The 15,211-nt window shown below is 46.0% G+C and overlaps 1 protein-coding gene across 5 annotated transcripts in view; it reads right to left on the reverse strand.

Moving 5' to 3' along the window:
• The window catches only part of DGKG (diacylglycerol kinase gamma), a 211,746-nt gene that overhangs the window by 25,351 nt on the left and 171,184 nt on the right, over window positions 1-15,211 (reverse strand). For 4 of the 5 annotated variants that reach the window (XM_081571404.1, XM_081571402.1, XM_081571403.1 and 1 more), the window contains one exon: window positions 10,832-11,009. The exons of the other annotated variant lie outside the window; for it this stretch is intronic. In XM_081571404.1, coding sequence (XP_081427530.1) covers window positions 10,832-11,009 — 178 coding nt within the window. The remainder of the gene's footprint in view (window positions 1-10,831; window positions 11,010-15,211) is intronic. 5 annotated transcript variants of the gene reach the window in all.

A 15,211-nucleotide genomic window follows, 5' to 3' on the forward strand; every position in this document is an offset into this window, starting at 1 on the left:
TTGGGCCAGTCACTTTTCTCCTCTGGGCCTCTGTTCCCTTGATCAGGGGCAAGGATATTCTATCCTGAGTGTTAGTTTGAGCTCTTCTAACAAAGGTGGAGGCTGGGGTTCCTGCCCGGCTGGGTCAAGAGCAGGCTGGCAGCAGGCCTTGCCATTTCTCACACTGTGCAGAAAGAAGACAGAACATTCTGTGCAGCTCTACACGGAGACAAGAGGAAGAGTGAGTGTGGACTCACAATGGCCTTTGTCACTGGTTCCTGAAAGCCTGTTTGTGCGGTGGGACGGGGAGGGAGGGACAGGGCCTCCATTCTGTGTGGCGTTCCCTTCTCAGGTTTGGCTGGGCTCTGATGAAGGCTCTGTACATTGGGGGAGGGGGGCTCCTTATCCCCTTCATGCCTCAGGGCAGGTGCTTCAGAAGGGGAGGGCAGAGTGCTGGTAGAGTTGTGTGGTGGGAGATTTCTCCAGAAGAAAGGGTCTCCCCAAGTGGTTCTGAGGTGAGAGTCTGACATCATCATGGTGGCAAGAAAGACCAAGAGTGAGAATGTCTTTTAAGGCTTGGGAGGCAGTGGAACTATAGGAATCTTGAGCTGGTACTTCCAATAACAACAGGAAGAAAAGGACCAGTACTGGGTACAGACTCTAAAGCAGGCCTAGAGCTTTATAAATGCTACTGTTTTTAATCCTTGTGGCAACTCTGTTGGGTAGAAACTATTATCCCAACATTAAGAAAAAAAAGAAAATCTTGAGGCTCAGAGAGGTTGAAAAACTTGCCTAATGTCACAGAGCTGGCATATGGTAAAGCTGGAATTCAAACCAAGGCCTGTCTGACATAAAAAACAAGCTTCTAAATAAAGGATGCAAAGCAGAGACCAAATATCTTGGCAGGCTGGAGTGTCTGAGGGCAGGGAAGGGGGCATGGAGTGGGGTAAGCCTCTCCCTGGCTGCTCTCAGGGGAGATTTCTTGGCAACACAGTCTTGTTAAACGGAATGCCGAAGCTGAAATCCTAATTGGTGTGTGACCTGGCATTACTATGCGCACTGAGCTCAAGAAGCTTCAACTCCACATTCAGTGTCTGTAATAGAATAAATCAGTTAGTGGTGAGATTTTCCAGTTCAACTCGAGCCCGAGTCTCAGGCATGACACACACGAGGTACATTACAGAGAACTACACCTACTGAACTAATCACAGCTCAGAGGGACGCACGTACCCAGAAGGGCAAAGCTAGAGGAGAGTTGTGACTCTCTGGTTGTTGGGTCAAGACCAACCAGAAATGCGGGAGGTGGAGGAGGGTATTGTGGCATGGAAGGAAAGAATGCCAGGTTTGGTATACTTGGATGTGGCTCTAGTCCCAGATTCACCAATTAGTGTGGCCTTGGACAGGTCAATTAATCTCCCTGGGCCTCATTTTTCTAGTTATAAAGTGTCTCTCAGGGGTGCTGTAAGGGATTAAAATGAGATGATGAATGCAAAATATTTCTAGCAGCATTGAGTGCTAATTTCAAGGAGGTACTTAACAAGTGTTGGATGAACTGTCCTGAAACTGGGAAGAACTGGGTGCTGGCTGCAGGTGGAAGACACAGGGCCCTGCTTAAGACATCCATTCTACCAACAGCAGCCACTGGGAATGGGGAGGGCAGACAGGAGGCAGACAGGAGAAGGCTGAGCTCGTGGGCAGAAGAAGCTGGGACTCTGTTGGGTAGTGTTCCCTGTGTTTGTCTCCCACTTCCTGTTGACTTTTATCCATTTTTCCTCTTGTGCCACTGACTCGCATTCAAGGCCTTAGACTTGGGAGTCTGTGCTCTGCACCAGCCTCCTAACTGGACCTCTTGCTGCCAGTTCCTTTCCCTTTCTTCCAATACTTACTGCGTGCTCTCATCCTATTGCTCCTGGCTTAGAATGCTTCATCTCTTCCCATTAGTCAAGGGATCACATACAAGCCCATGGCACGTTACTCAAGGGCCTTTACCAGTCTTCCCTTTGCTATTTCTAGGTGCTAATGCCCTAGCCCTTGTGCCTCTTCTCTCATTCCATCTTTTCAAATCCATTCCAGCTTCAAGTGTTGGCACATAAACATTCTACCTTGTTCATTCATTTGTTCATTCATTCAGTCCTGCATCAAATATTTATTGATTGTCTCCAAGGTCCCTGGCACAGTGCTGGGTAGCTGGGGACTGAGTTCCTAATGAATGTCCCTCCTATTCTTACCCACCCTCACTCCAATGATACTGTTTCGGCCTATCATGCCAGTGGTAACTTGATGGTTCTACATGTATTTTTTACATTAGATTGGGAACTATTGGAGGTCAGGTCCACGTCACACTCATGCTGACACCCTCTACGGCATTTGGAGCATTCAGTACTTGAAGGCAGGTTGGCATCTGGCTCTATTGGGTATTCTCTTCATTCTTGGGACAATCACTTAACCTCATTAGCCTCAGCCATAAAATGGATTAAGAAATTAAATAGGCAACAGCTTGGCCCATAAATATGTGCTCAGTAAATAACAGCCCAATACATATTTATTGATTAATTAAGAAGATAAAGCACTTCTCACGTGCCTTAGACATAGATCAAGAAGCACAGGTTATACAAAGCGTGTGGCCAGCATGGAGTCTTGCTGTGGGTTGGGTCTTAGGAGGTGCCAGGTATTAAAGCTGCTACAGGGGAACAGGAGCTGGTGTGTGGGTCAAGATGGGGCAAACAGAGGGAAAAATCTATGATGTCTAGGCCTGCCAGAGAGCCGGTCTAGAAGTTTCTTCTGCAAGTGAAAAATGAAAGGTTCTTTCGTTCTATTTTGAGCAGCAAATCTCCAAAGGCAGGAATTCAGTTAGAGTTTAACTCCAGCTTGAACCTGTGTGAGCAAGTTTCCCTCTGCAGAAGGGGAACAGCCTCTGGAGGCCCAATTCTGCCTCCCCTGCCCCTCCCAGTCTTGGCAGGGAGTGGGTGGGAGGAGACACAGCTGGAGGCAGAGTTCTCTTGATTCACAAGTCAGCTGGGAAACAATGAGGAATTGCTTCACTCGAATTTCTAGTAAACGCGGGTTGGGTCAGGGACAGGCAGAAATAGGGAGGATGGGATGGATTCTCTGGTGTGTGTAGAAGCAACTCCATGTTTGAAAGACTAGAACTTGGGCTCCAGTCCCAGGTCCACCAACTTGTGTCACCCCTGGATGGGTCAATTAACCTCCCTGGGCCTCATTTTTCTAATCCGGAAATTTCTTCTTGGCATTCTCAGTGGGGGCAGCCAGACCCACCAGTACAGTACTTCTCAATCTGGAGCAAGCCTACACCACCAGGGGATCTTGCTGACAGGCAGATTTGGCTTCGGGAGGTCTGGCCTATATTCTGACACTCTCAGATGATGCCTTTGATGCTGGCTGTGGACCACATGAGGTCCCAGTGCAGGGCTGGGCAAACCACAGCTGGAGGGCCAGACCCAGCCCGCTTTGTTTGTGTAAATAAAGTTGGACTGGAACCCAGCCATGCCCATTTGCCTGCGTGTTGTCTATGACCACTTTCATGCTAAATGGTTGGAGGTAAGCAGCTGTACCTGAGATGGTATGGCCCACAAGTCCTAACTATTTTAATAGTTACTATGTGGCCCTTTATAGGAGAAATTTGCCACCCTCTGCTCTCGTGCACAGAGAGGAGGCCTGTGTGAACTAAAAGACCAGCATTTCAGTCTGGGTTTGGTCAAGCCAGCCACTTCACCTTGCTGGTTCTCACTCTCATCTAGAGGAAAGAACCTCTAAATTTCTAAAGAGACCTGTGATTCTGGGATTTCAATACTACATTGGAAACATTATAGCTTCTACGGGCATCTGAGAATCAGGTTGTGTGGCTTTTATTTGGAAGCTGTGAAAACACACCTGGATAACCCGCAGAGTCCAGTAGGCAGCCTTGACAGGAGCAGAGGGACTGAGCAACGTAGAGGCAGCTGGGAATACACAGGTGCTCGGAGAAAGGACCAGAAAGGATGAGAGGGTACCTCCTGTACAGGCTGACGCCAGCACAGGGGCCCTGGAACACTGCTCATGAGCATCACATACACGTGTTCCATCCCATCAAACACAATTCCCTATCTTGCCACTCCAGGTGCACCTGACCCTGGGAGCTTCTGGTCAACCAATGTTAATTAGCTCTTTCGAGGTCTCAGAGACCATGCCAGGCATGGGCATGTAGAAGGAACTATGACATCTGCAACTGTGAGCTCACAGTTGGGTGGGAGAGACACCATCTGAGTTAATTACAGCACAGTTTCACGAGCCACCATAGGGGAAATGCTTGACTCTGTGTCCCTACCTTGGGCAACAGGTGATGCTAACAACAAGGCCGGGAACGTGGGGGTGGGTAGTGGGCTACAGGAGAGGAGGCAGGATGTGTAAAGAGGGGGAAGAGAATGCCTTGGGGTTTGTTGATTCCAATGTGGGTGCCTGAAGGACTGAGTGACAAAGCTGATTTCCTGTGGAAAGCAAAGCAGGTTCATTCTGTAGGCCTGCCACTGTCATAAGGAATGACTAGTATGTTGCCATGGTTACTTCCCAGTAGTGAGGGACATCCCAGTGCACACCTAAGTATCCCCAGGCTCTTAGGAGTCACTCTCCTTGCTATGTCTCAGCCCCTAGGTGAGACCTTGGCCAGAGAGACCTCTGCAAAATGCATGGTTTTTAGAAACATTTCTATTTTTCAACTTGAATGAGCAGTAAGTGGCTGGTGATTGCTCACTATGACTGTCTTTCTGATCAGGCCTCCACCAAATAGAAAAATTGGGAACCTACAGCCCTGGACAGCTCTTGAACCCAACTGGTTTCATACAAGTGAGGAGAGAGCCCCGAGAAGCAATGAACTCATGTGCTCATGATTATCCTGCTGTCTCACTGAAGTGACTCCCCACCTGGGATGGCGGATCTATGATGGCTAGTTGGGATCCCTTTCCCTTGTTTTGGGATCCAGGGTATGACCCATATAACTAGTGAAGATCTACGCAGGCACAGTGCATGGGCAGACTGTACTACCTGTGCCTGCATAGTGGTGTCAACTGACTGTGAGGCAGAGGGTTTTCCTCTTCCCAGGCAAGACCCGGGCATCTGGGCAGCACATTTGATGAATATATGCTTTTGCCAGGAGGCCACCTGTGTGAGTGCCTACTGGTCGGTTTGAGTACCAGGCTAGCAAGGCATATCTGTAGCCACACCCGGCTGGCCGACTGGCGTGCTGGGTAGCCATGAGACTCCTTCTTAGCACTTATGACAGATTCTCATTACATGCCTATCAGTGGGACTGTTTTACTGAGGCCTGGCTCCCGCACTCCCTAATGGCTGCAGGCATTAGGCCTGGTTTTGCTCGTCACTGTGCCTGGCATTTGGTCGGTGCTTCGTACATGTGTGTTGAATAAATGACAGAAAGCCTGTCCCTGCTGCTGGGAAACTGACTCAAACTGTATATCCTTCCAACGGTGTCTGTCTCCCTGTCTTTACCAGGAATTGCAAAAATTATTACCTAGTGAGACTCCAGGCAGATTTATGCCCTCACTGCTTAGAAACTTGTTTAGGACACTCTGGTGGCAGTTCAAATGGAATTGACTAAGAAATCACTGAGGGGAAGGTGACCTTAATATCGAATAACCAGAGGGGCCAGCTGTGGTTGACATGGCCTCAAGGCTGCTACTGGCTCCAGACTGAAGGCTGGATGGGGACAGATATGAAGCTCAGAGAAGAGTCTGGGAACGTGTGTAGGAAGTCTCTGCATTCACATCCAGGGTGGTGCCAGAGAGAAGCAGTTGCAGAGCTTCTAGGGCTTTACTCCCTAGCCTCTAGCCTGATGGGGACTGACGTAATCTTGTGCCGTGCACACCCTTGGTGCTTCAAGACTTGGCGCTGTTCCCCTTACCATGCTTCAGCAGACAGCCTGCTTAGGTGGAACCCCCACACTGACAGCAACAGCCAAACACATTAGGCACACTACCAACAAGTAACCCTTGTTAGAGTTATGGGTTGCTCTAGACCAAATTCCTGAAGCAGAGATCAAGAGAGTGAAATTCTAAATTTGGTAATTTTCTTACATACTAAATACTTATCACTTAATTCTTCTGATCACTATTGATCAAGTGCTTACCATGTTCCAGGCATTCTGATAAGTGTTCTAAGTGGATGATAGCATTTAACCCTCAAAACAAGGTGGCTATGCTGAGGGAGAGAGATTATAACAGGTTCCATTTTGCAAGGGTTGACATGCAGGCTTGGAGAGGTTCAATGACTCAACCAACATCACATGGCTGGTGGTGGGGAGGCCTGGGTCTTTCAACTTCTAGTTAAATGGTTAGGCTTTTATTCTACACTGATTCTCAGGTAAGTCCTCTAGGCTATATTTGAATTATTTGAAAACAGTAGGCATATCTTACTTACCAAGTGAGTTTCTAATGGTTCCATAAAATGAAATTCTCAGTTTCACAAATACTTGCATTGAACAGTTTATAAGACTTTTTTTCCCCAACATTTTTCACTGAGGGTCTGTTCCTGTCCAGCTCCAGAATCGACTGCCCACTGTGCTCATAGATCAAAGGCAAGATTCCTTTCTCTCTCTCTCCCTCCTTCTGACAAGCATTTCTGTAGAAATGGGCCAGGTAGGATGTTAGTCTTTGAAGGGGACACAAAGGTGAAGAACACATGCTCCCTATTTTCCAGGTACTGGCAAGAGAAAGATATGATGAGGATACACATGCCTATGAGAAAAGGCCACCCATAACCAGTGTACTGCCAGGCCAGGAATCATGGACTTGGTTCTGCTGCAACCACTGGACATAAATTGTGTAAGTCCTGCTACTTCTCTGGGCCTCTGTTTTTCCCAACTATGAAATACTGACATGGTGGGGAGTGGGTATACCCTTACTCATGGGTTTCTGGTTAGGACTAGATTAAGTCAATATATGCAAAATTAACTACAAAATACTATCTGTCACTATTCTTCTTGGTATTACAAAAACTAAAAAGGATGAAGGCTGTGGACTACTCAATTATCTACCAACTATTTTTTTTTCTTTTGACTAACTACATTGGGTCAGGCACTGGGGATACAAAAATTAAAATCATCTAGCCTCCATCCTTGAAAGGTCTAGAAAAGAGGCAGTAGGTACAATTGATAGTATGAGTTTAATGTGCTAGGGCAAAGAGGTGGCTGGAGTTAGGCAGGATCTCTGCTGTTTCTTAGTGACAGTGTGGGTAGGCGGCAAGGCTAGAGATAAGAACTTCAAAATCAGAAATTTGGCTGTTAGCACCAATATAAAACAGCATTAAAGGGGAGGAGAAAATTTTCTTACAGCTTGTGGTTATACTATGTTCCAAGTACTCTGACACCCATCATGATAACAAGCTAGATATTATTATGCCAATTTTACAGATGAGGAAGCTGAGACTCAGAAAGGTTGGGTGACTTTCCAAGGTTTATAAGATTATAAAGTATAAAGCCTAAATTTAAACCCAGGACATTCAACTTCAAGCTTGGTGCTTTTCCCAGGACCACTTCTTGCTTTCTAATCAGCCAGTGGTTGTATTGAACTCATTCCATGCTAATCTTCTTTTTTTTAATTAAAAAACATTTTTGGGGGATGCTGCACTGCATGGCATGTGTGATCTTAGTTCCCCGACCAGGGATCAAACCTGAAACCCCTGCAGTGGAAACACAGAATCTTAACCACTGGACCACTAGGGAAATCCCCATTGATCAATCCTGATTGATCTTTTTTGGATTGCCTTTCCTAGAAGAAAGACTGACCCATGATGAGATTTGACAGTAACCTTTCTGTTGTCATTTCCTTTGACACTTCCTATGATAAACCCCTTCCCTCCCACTATTTTCTTCTGTCTCCTCCCTGACCCTCAAGCCCAGTAAAATTGCCAAAGAGTAACAAATCCCAACAAATGATGAATGTGCAGAGAGAGATCCCTACCTTCTCAGCCACTGGCCTGTAAGGTGTGAGACAAAACACACTGAAAAAAGAAACCTGCCATATAATTCTGTTCAAGGAATCCATTAGACCAAAACCTGGCCATGCCATAATTCTGCAGCTCTGTAAGGAACCTGTGCACTATGGGAACCTGTACAACTGTCAGATTTGCCTGTTTTACAGATAATGAAAACTGAAACCCAAGAAGGTGAGTGAACTTGCCCAACATCACACACTAGTGAGAGGCAGAGACTGGACAGGAACCCAGAATTCTTGACTACCAGGCCAGTGCTTTTCCACTAAAATGGGTCACCTCTTTAGCTTTTCCTCATTAACGTCTCCTCTTAAAGGAGATTATGGCCCTTTAAGAGAGCTCATTGTTGGTTGGTTCTCTGCAAAGCTAAGAAGCCAAGGCTCCCTCCTCAGCCTCTGCTCTGATCAGCTCATGTCCTCATCTAAAGAACAGGAAGTAGCTTCATTTTTAGCTCTGAAAGCATATTCTTGGGGTGAGAAAGGGGGATTTGAGGAAGAGAGTTCCTGTACATGACGGTCATGAGCAATCAGCAGACATTATTCTTGCTTGAAGAAGGGGAAGATAAATGGTAAGACATGTAAGGAACTGACAGCTGTCCTTGAGTTCTAACCAGAACACACCCTCAGCAAGGGTGACCTCAAGTCCCTGCCTGATATGGGTGGTGAGATCTTGCCCTGATTCTGTTCTGCCAAGATGCCAGAGTGGGGGCTGGGATGAAAGCACCAGGATGGGAAAATTTGCAGGAACTTTCTACAACCTCCAATGCTTCCCCCACCCTCTAGTACCCACAACTTCCCCTGCCAAGGGAGGAAGGAGGAACACATTACTCAGTTTAATAATTTATACAAATTGAAAAGTTTACTGTGTGAAGGAAAGGGGACTTAAGAGGGCAGCAGAGAAAAAAAAAAATTCCCTAGTTCTCTCTTAAAAAGGACAGGTGTGATGGTGACGCCTCTTGATGACCTTGGAATATGACAATCTGATTGTCTAACAGGTAGGTCTGAAATAAGCCAGTAACCACTTTCTTGGATGGTCAGCCAAGTTTTGTTTCCTCCTACTGGTGGGATCGCATCCAGTCTTAGGACTAACAGCCTCGGACATCAAAGAACCCAGACTCTGATTCCTGGACACGTGTCTGTGTCAGTGTTTCTCAAACCTGGCAGCCCATCAGATCGTCTGGGGAGGTCCAGATTCCCAGGAACCAACCCAGAGATTGATTAGGGAGATCTGGGCTGGGGCCCAGGACTTCATTTTCTGTAGACAGGTGTGGTTTAGAAACCAATGGTCAGTCCCATCCATTCAGTTATCAAAACTACATCAGATGTGGGGTTTATAGCAAAGAAACCCGAGGTGCCAAGAAGTAGGTGAATGCCAGCACTTGGATCTGAATCCATTCTCCTGCCTCCTCATTGGGGGTTCTTTGCCACAGCCCTCCTCACATATGGCTTCTCCCCCAGACCCAGGTCACCGAGTCCACTGGGGATCCCTGGGGATGAGCAAGGCCTGTTTGTCCAATCCACAGAGGAGTCAGAGATGCCAGGAACTTTGAGTCCCATTCGGTTCGTTGGTGGAAATGGCTGGTAAGGCATAGGGCTGAAAGTAATTTTAAGGGCGTTCTCAGAGACCTGTGTTCTGTATCCTGGTGGGTAGGATGGCCTACCTGATGGCCTCTAAGGCACACTACCAAGTTGTTGCAGGCAGAAAGAAGAGTTGGCTCCTGGAAGCAACCTGTCATGTTAGAGGTGCCAGGGTGGCAGAGGCAGAGGGAGTGAGGGGAAATAAAAGAAGATGTCTAGACCTAATGAGAGGCCAAACCATTTAGGGTCCTCTAGGCCACGTGAAGACCTTTAGCTTTTAATCTTAGCCACTGCAGAATTTTGAGAAGAGTGGCACAGTCAGACATACTTGCCCATTGGGCATTCTGATGCGGTGGTGAGAACAGACTGTAGAGGGTGGGGGTACAAGCAGGGAATTCAGCTGGGAGGATGTACAGGAATCCAGGGGACAGAGGATGGTGGCTCAGACCAAGGTGGTAGGAATGCAGTGGTGAGAAGTGGGTGAATCTTAGATGTTTTTAAAAAGTAGAGCTAACAGATTTTCTGATGGGTTGGATATGAAATGTGAGATAAAAGGGAATCGAGGATGCTGCCAAGTGTTTTGGCTTAAGCAATGGGCAGGTTGGAGTTATCGTCAACTGAGATGGAGAAGGCTGTGGGTGGAAAAGGTTTGGGGGAGGGACACTGGAGTTCAGTTTTGGACTTGCTGAGTCACTCGCATTCACGTGGTATTTAAATAAAGTCTCACTACTCAATGAGGTCATCAAGGGAGTGAGAGCAGACAGAAGAGAGGAGAGGGTTGAGCACCCTGCCTAGGGACCCTCCAGCATCAAGAGGTTAGAGAGAAGATGAGGAATCAGTAAGAGACTAACAAGAAGTAACCATTGGGAAGGAGGGAAACTAGGAAGGTGTGGAGTTGGAAGAAGTGATCAGTTAGGGTCAAATGCTGCTGACAGATGAAGCAAGATCAAGGTTGAGAATTGACTACTGATTTAGTTACTGAAGGACTGGTAACCCTGACACAAGTAGCATTTGACTCCTAACCTCATGGAGTTTCAAACCCAACGTTTGATTACTGACTGCCATCTAGGGATCCCTTACTGTACATTTTCTCTTCTCAATTAGATTATAAATGATGACGCATGAGGGATGAGTCAGTGTATCTCTGGGTTCTTGTAAGGCTGCAGAACCTTCTAGAGCCTGCTGTAGATCCTAAATACAGTTTGCTGACAGACCCACCTGAATATGGCTCCCACTGGGGCACTGACCTAGCACGATTTTTCTCATGCCTGGCTTACCTTGGACACAGAATTTCAGTTCCTTGGGGTCAGTGACGACCTTCCTGCTTTCCCGGATCACAGCCCGGTTCTTCTTGGTTTCTCCCCAGAGATTGGTGCCACCATACATGCTGGGAATGTTGAGAATAGCAATGCCTTCGAGGAAGATGCTGCTCAGGTCCACCCCAACCCCATCACACTGGGGGACAGAGAAAAAAGGTCATCTGTTAGTGTCCTCATTGTATCCCAACTCAAGGTGCGGTGAGTGTGGTGGGGGCTCTCATCAAGAATGTGACAGGCCCTTAGCCACTGGCCAGTCTCTGTCAGAAGCTGAACCTTGGCTAAAGTTGCTCAGGTCTAATGCTTTATCCACTGCAGTGAGATGAGGGAGGTGATTCCTTGTCAGCTCTGGGGGTACAGTACAAAGCTTCAGGAACTATCTCTAGCAGGGGTCCCCAACCTCTAGGATCTAATGCCTAATGATCTGAGGTGGAGCTGATGTAATAATAACAGAAATAAAGTGCCCAATGAATGTAATGTGCTTGAATCATCCTGAAGCCACTCCTCCCTCTGTGGAAAAACTGGCTTCCACGAAACCGGTCCTTGGTACCAAAAATGTTGGGGACCACTGATCTATAGATCTAGGAGGGCTGGTTCGGAAGACAACTGCAAACTGTGCTCCAGTCCAACTTCATTATCATCAATCCTGTCCCTCCTGCACCACTGTGAAGATATGGTGGAACATGGAGTCCAGATTCGAACACAGCAGATTCTCAACAAATGACAGGAAAGTTTCATTTTACCCCTTCTTATTTAATCCCTCTTGTGAGAAGTAGAAGACTTTAAGATTTGGCCGGCTTTCAGACTTTTTCTGTCTCCTGTATCTCTATCCTAAGTGCAATTTTGGCATATGTGCTTGCTGATGTAGCAGAGTTTCTTTATCCAGTCTCTACCACCCGCATCCCGCCAGGTACAAAAGGCCAGAAGGCTTGAATCTGTCTGTCTCAGGTATCTAATAGAAGTCAGCTTACCTTGGCATAATGCTCAGCAACACAGCAAGAAATACATTAGCTCTGATCCTTGTTCCTCAGAACTGGAGGTAGTTTACTTCATTTACAGAAGAAAACACTACCCAGAGAGGTAAGCTAAGTTGTCCAAGATCACACAGTTGATAAATAACAGAGCAGGGATTCAAAGTTGGGGAACTGGACTACAAAGCCCTCTTTATCTTGCTTATTATGAGGCAGGAAAAAAATTAGAAGCATGCAACAAAAATCTCTCTTTGAGGTTACCTACAAATCCAAACCTACAGAGATTTCTCAAAAGAGGAGGAATGCAAAGGTAGGGCTTGTTGCCATTCATCTGGGCATCCTGATTTCTTTGCAGCTCCTAATTTATGGTATCTTATCATCCCCATGACTTGTTTCCCCAGCTACAAAATGGAATAGAGTAGGCTTCTGTGGTGACTGGGAATTCCTTTCTTTATTAGGGAGTTCTGATTATTTGACAGGTCCTTTAATGTTGAACATGCTTCTGTTCCTTCCTGCTTCCACCCATTGGTCCTTTTCTCCCTTCTGAAATCAGAATAAGCCTCCTTCCTCCTCCATGGGAGCGCCCACCAGGTACATGATGATATGTACACTTCATCACTGTGCATATGTACTAAAACGTTGCCATTGACTAGTAAGCTTTTATACACATCTCAGTTATTACCTTCATAATAATCTTATAAAATTAGTTACTAAGATTACCCTCACTTTACATTTGGGGAAACCAAGACACAGAGGTGGTTAAGTAACTTGCCCAAGTCACACAACTTACAAATATAAGTACAAAGATTGATGCCAGGCAGTCGGAGCCTCAGTCTTACCCACTCCTTTCTCTCTCCTCCCTCTCACACCACCAACTCGTTGTGCCTCCTCTGGGTGAGTGCTCTCAACCCTCTGGCCCCTCCTGCGGACTTGCCTTGATCTACACACACTATGGTTTGTTACTCTCCTACTCTATAAGGTCCTGGCACTGAAAATACCACCAATGGCAGGATCTGATGGCACAGGTGGCAAAGGCATCAGCACTTCCTGGGGCTGGAATCCCCCAATACTATCATGCCCCAGAAATGAGAACGTGGGGAGCCCATGTACGGGCTCAATATGTCCTCCGTGATCATTATCCTTATTGTCAAGTATGATCAAAGTTGCATTAGCTCTTTTGTGAGCAGCTAGATGACGGCTGAATCTCTTCACCTTGAATGGGAGGTCATCTTAGGCACTCAGATCCTTATTCCATCATTTACTTCTCAGCCTGCTCTTCTTCATCCTGAACTCATCTAGGTATTTTTAAATAACTTAGACATAGGGTTTTACACTTATTTCCTCTGGCTTTCAGCCCAAGCCTCCTCCAGTCCATCTAGTTTATATTAAATCTTCATTCTATGACTGTATGCCATGGCTCTCCTATCACTTGGAGACTGTCTTTAATACATGTATATAATGAGCAAAACAGGGAACGAGCCCTTTCCTTGGTCAGTTTAAAACACCAGATATTGTACATTAAACGGTCCTTGGGTATGGCTGCCTTATTAGGGATGCATCCTCTGTGACTGTCACCTAGCCCACTTTTCATTACAGTGTGGAATCATGGAACTTAGAGATGACAGGGACCTAAGAGAACATGTCCTATCTTTCATCAATGAGGCCAGAGAGGTTAAGGTCACCCAACTCACAATTGTGGAGCTAGTCTAGTCTGCAGACCTCAAATTTGTGCTCTTTCCACTGAAACATAAAACATTGTGCTGAGATCAAATAACATTTCCTAAATGACCACCTTATGACCTCTATCAGAAAAGGAATAAGAGAACTCATATAAAGCCATTAACTTCTGTAAGGGCAAATACTTGGTTAATACTTGATTCTAGAATTTTCCCAGGGGTTGGGATAAAGTTTTTCAGTATGTGCCTTCCAGAATGTATCCCTAATTTTTAAAAAACTGGGACATTTGTCTGTTTGCCTCTCATTGGCTGGAACCTACTCGGCTTTGTAGATTTGTCAAAATGGTTACCAAACGACATCTATATAGGTTTGTCCAGCAACTTTGATTGTGTATGTTTTCCAAGGTCAATTAGTTCTCTATTGATCAATCTTGGGCTCTGATACCCACCTTTATCATCTATTCTTCTATTTTTTTTGTTAAAGCTACTCTCTCTCCCTCTGAAAAGATAAAAAAGCTCTCTTGGAATGGCAAAATCCTAACGAGGTACATTTTCCATGTTCTCTTTTGCTTCAAACACTGTCTAAGATTCTGCTTGGTCTTCAGCTTTCCCAAAGCCAGGATCACAGGTCTGAGTTGCCTTTGTGTATTCATACTTGGGTGCATACTCACACCTTATCTGTGAGTATGTTTGATGGTGGTGGTTTAGTCACTAAGTAATGTCCTACTTTTGTGACCACATGGACTGTAGCCTGGCAGGCTCTTCTGTCCATGGGATTTCCCAGGCAAGAATACTGGAATGGACTGCCATTCCCTTCTCCAGGGGATCTTTTCCACCCAGAGATCAAACTCGCGTCTCCTGCATAGCAGGCAGATTCTTTACCGCTGAGCCACCAGGGAAGACCCTATGAGTATGTGTACAATCCTCCAAAAGCATGGCCTCAACCCAGACCTCCTTGTTGCTGTCCTGGTGATTCTTTTTTTTTTTTTAATAAAAAACTTTTTGCCGTTTCCTTACTGAAAGAATTAATGAACTGTTAAGAAATTTACTTTGCGAGGTCTTTCATCCTTTTGTCCTAAATAACACATATTCTTATTTAGGGATTTGGGCTAGAATCCCACTGGGTCAGACTTTTCACCAAATCCTCTGAAATTATCTTTGTTGAACCTGGTGCCCAGCACTGAATTCTTACACCCTTATCACCTCCTAGACCACTCAGTCACTCTTTCTTTTGGTTGTAGTTACTTCTGCATGAGCTCAATTTATTCAATGTTGGCCAAAATCCCTCCTCCCCTCTAGAGGTAATAATAACAATATTAGCAGCTCTCTCATGAGAGCTTCCTTGGGCAGGGTACTGGTCCTGCCCTTACACTCTCTTGGGACATGAACACTGTGAGGGAGGTACTATTGCTACCTCCAAGTGACAGAGTCTCAGAGAGGTTAGGGTGCTGGTGTAAGGCTACACAACTTCCACTCTACAGGCTGGCAGAGCTCAGTTGCAAACCTAGGCAAGTCAGATGCCAGATTCTACTTTGGAGATGAAAGTCAGTGCAGCAACGCGGGACTTTTGCTGATGCTAGACTTCTCACAAAATTAAACTTCCAGCTGTTTGAATAACTGAAATCTCCCACCACTACTCTGTCTTATAGAGTACTAACAGCAATGCCCAGAAAGCCAGTGTTGGTATCAGTATT

Source organism: Giraffa tippelskirchi, chromosome 2 (assembly GCF_054371585.1).
Source record: "Giraffa tippelskirchi isolate mGirTip1 chromosome 2, T2T-mGirTip1v1.2.pri, whole genome shotgun sequence".
In the NCBI taxonomy this organism is placed as follows: Eukaryota; Metazoa; Chordata; class Mammalia; order Artiodactyla; family Giraffidae; genus Giraffa; species Giraffa tippelskirchi.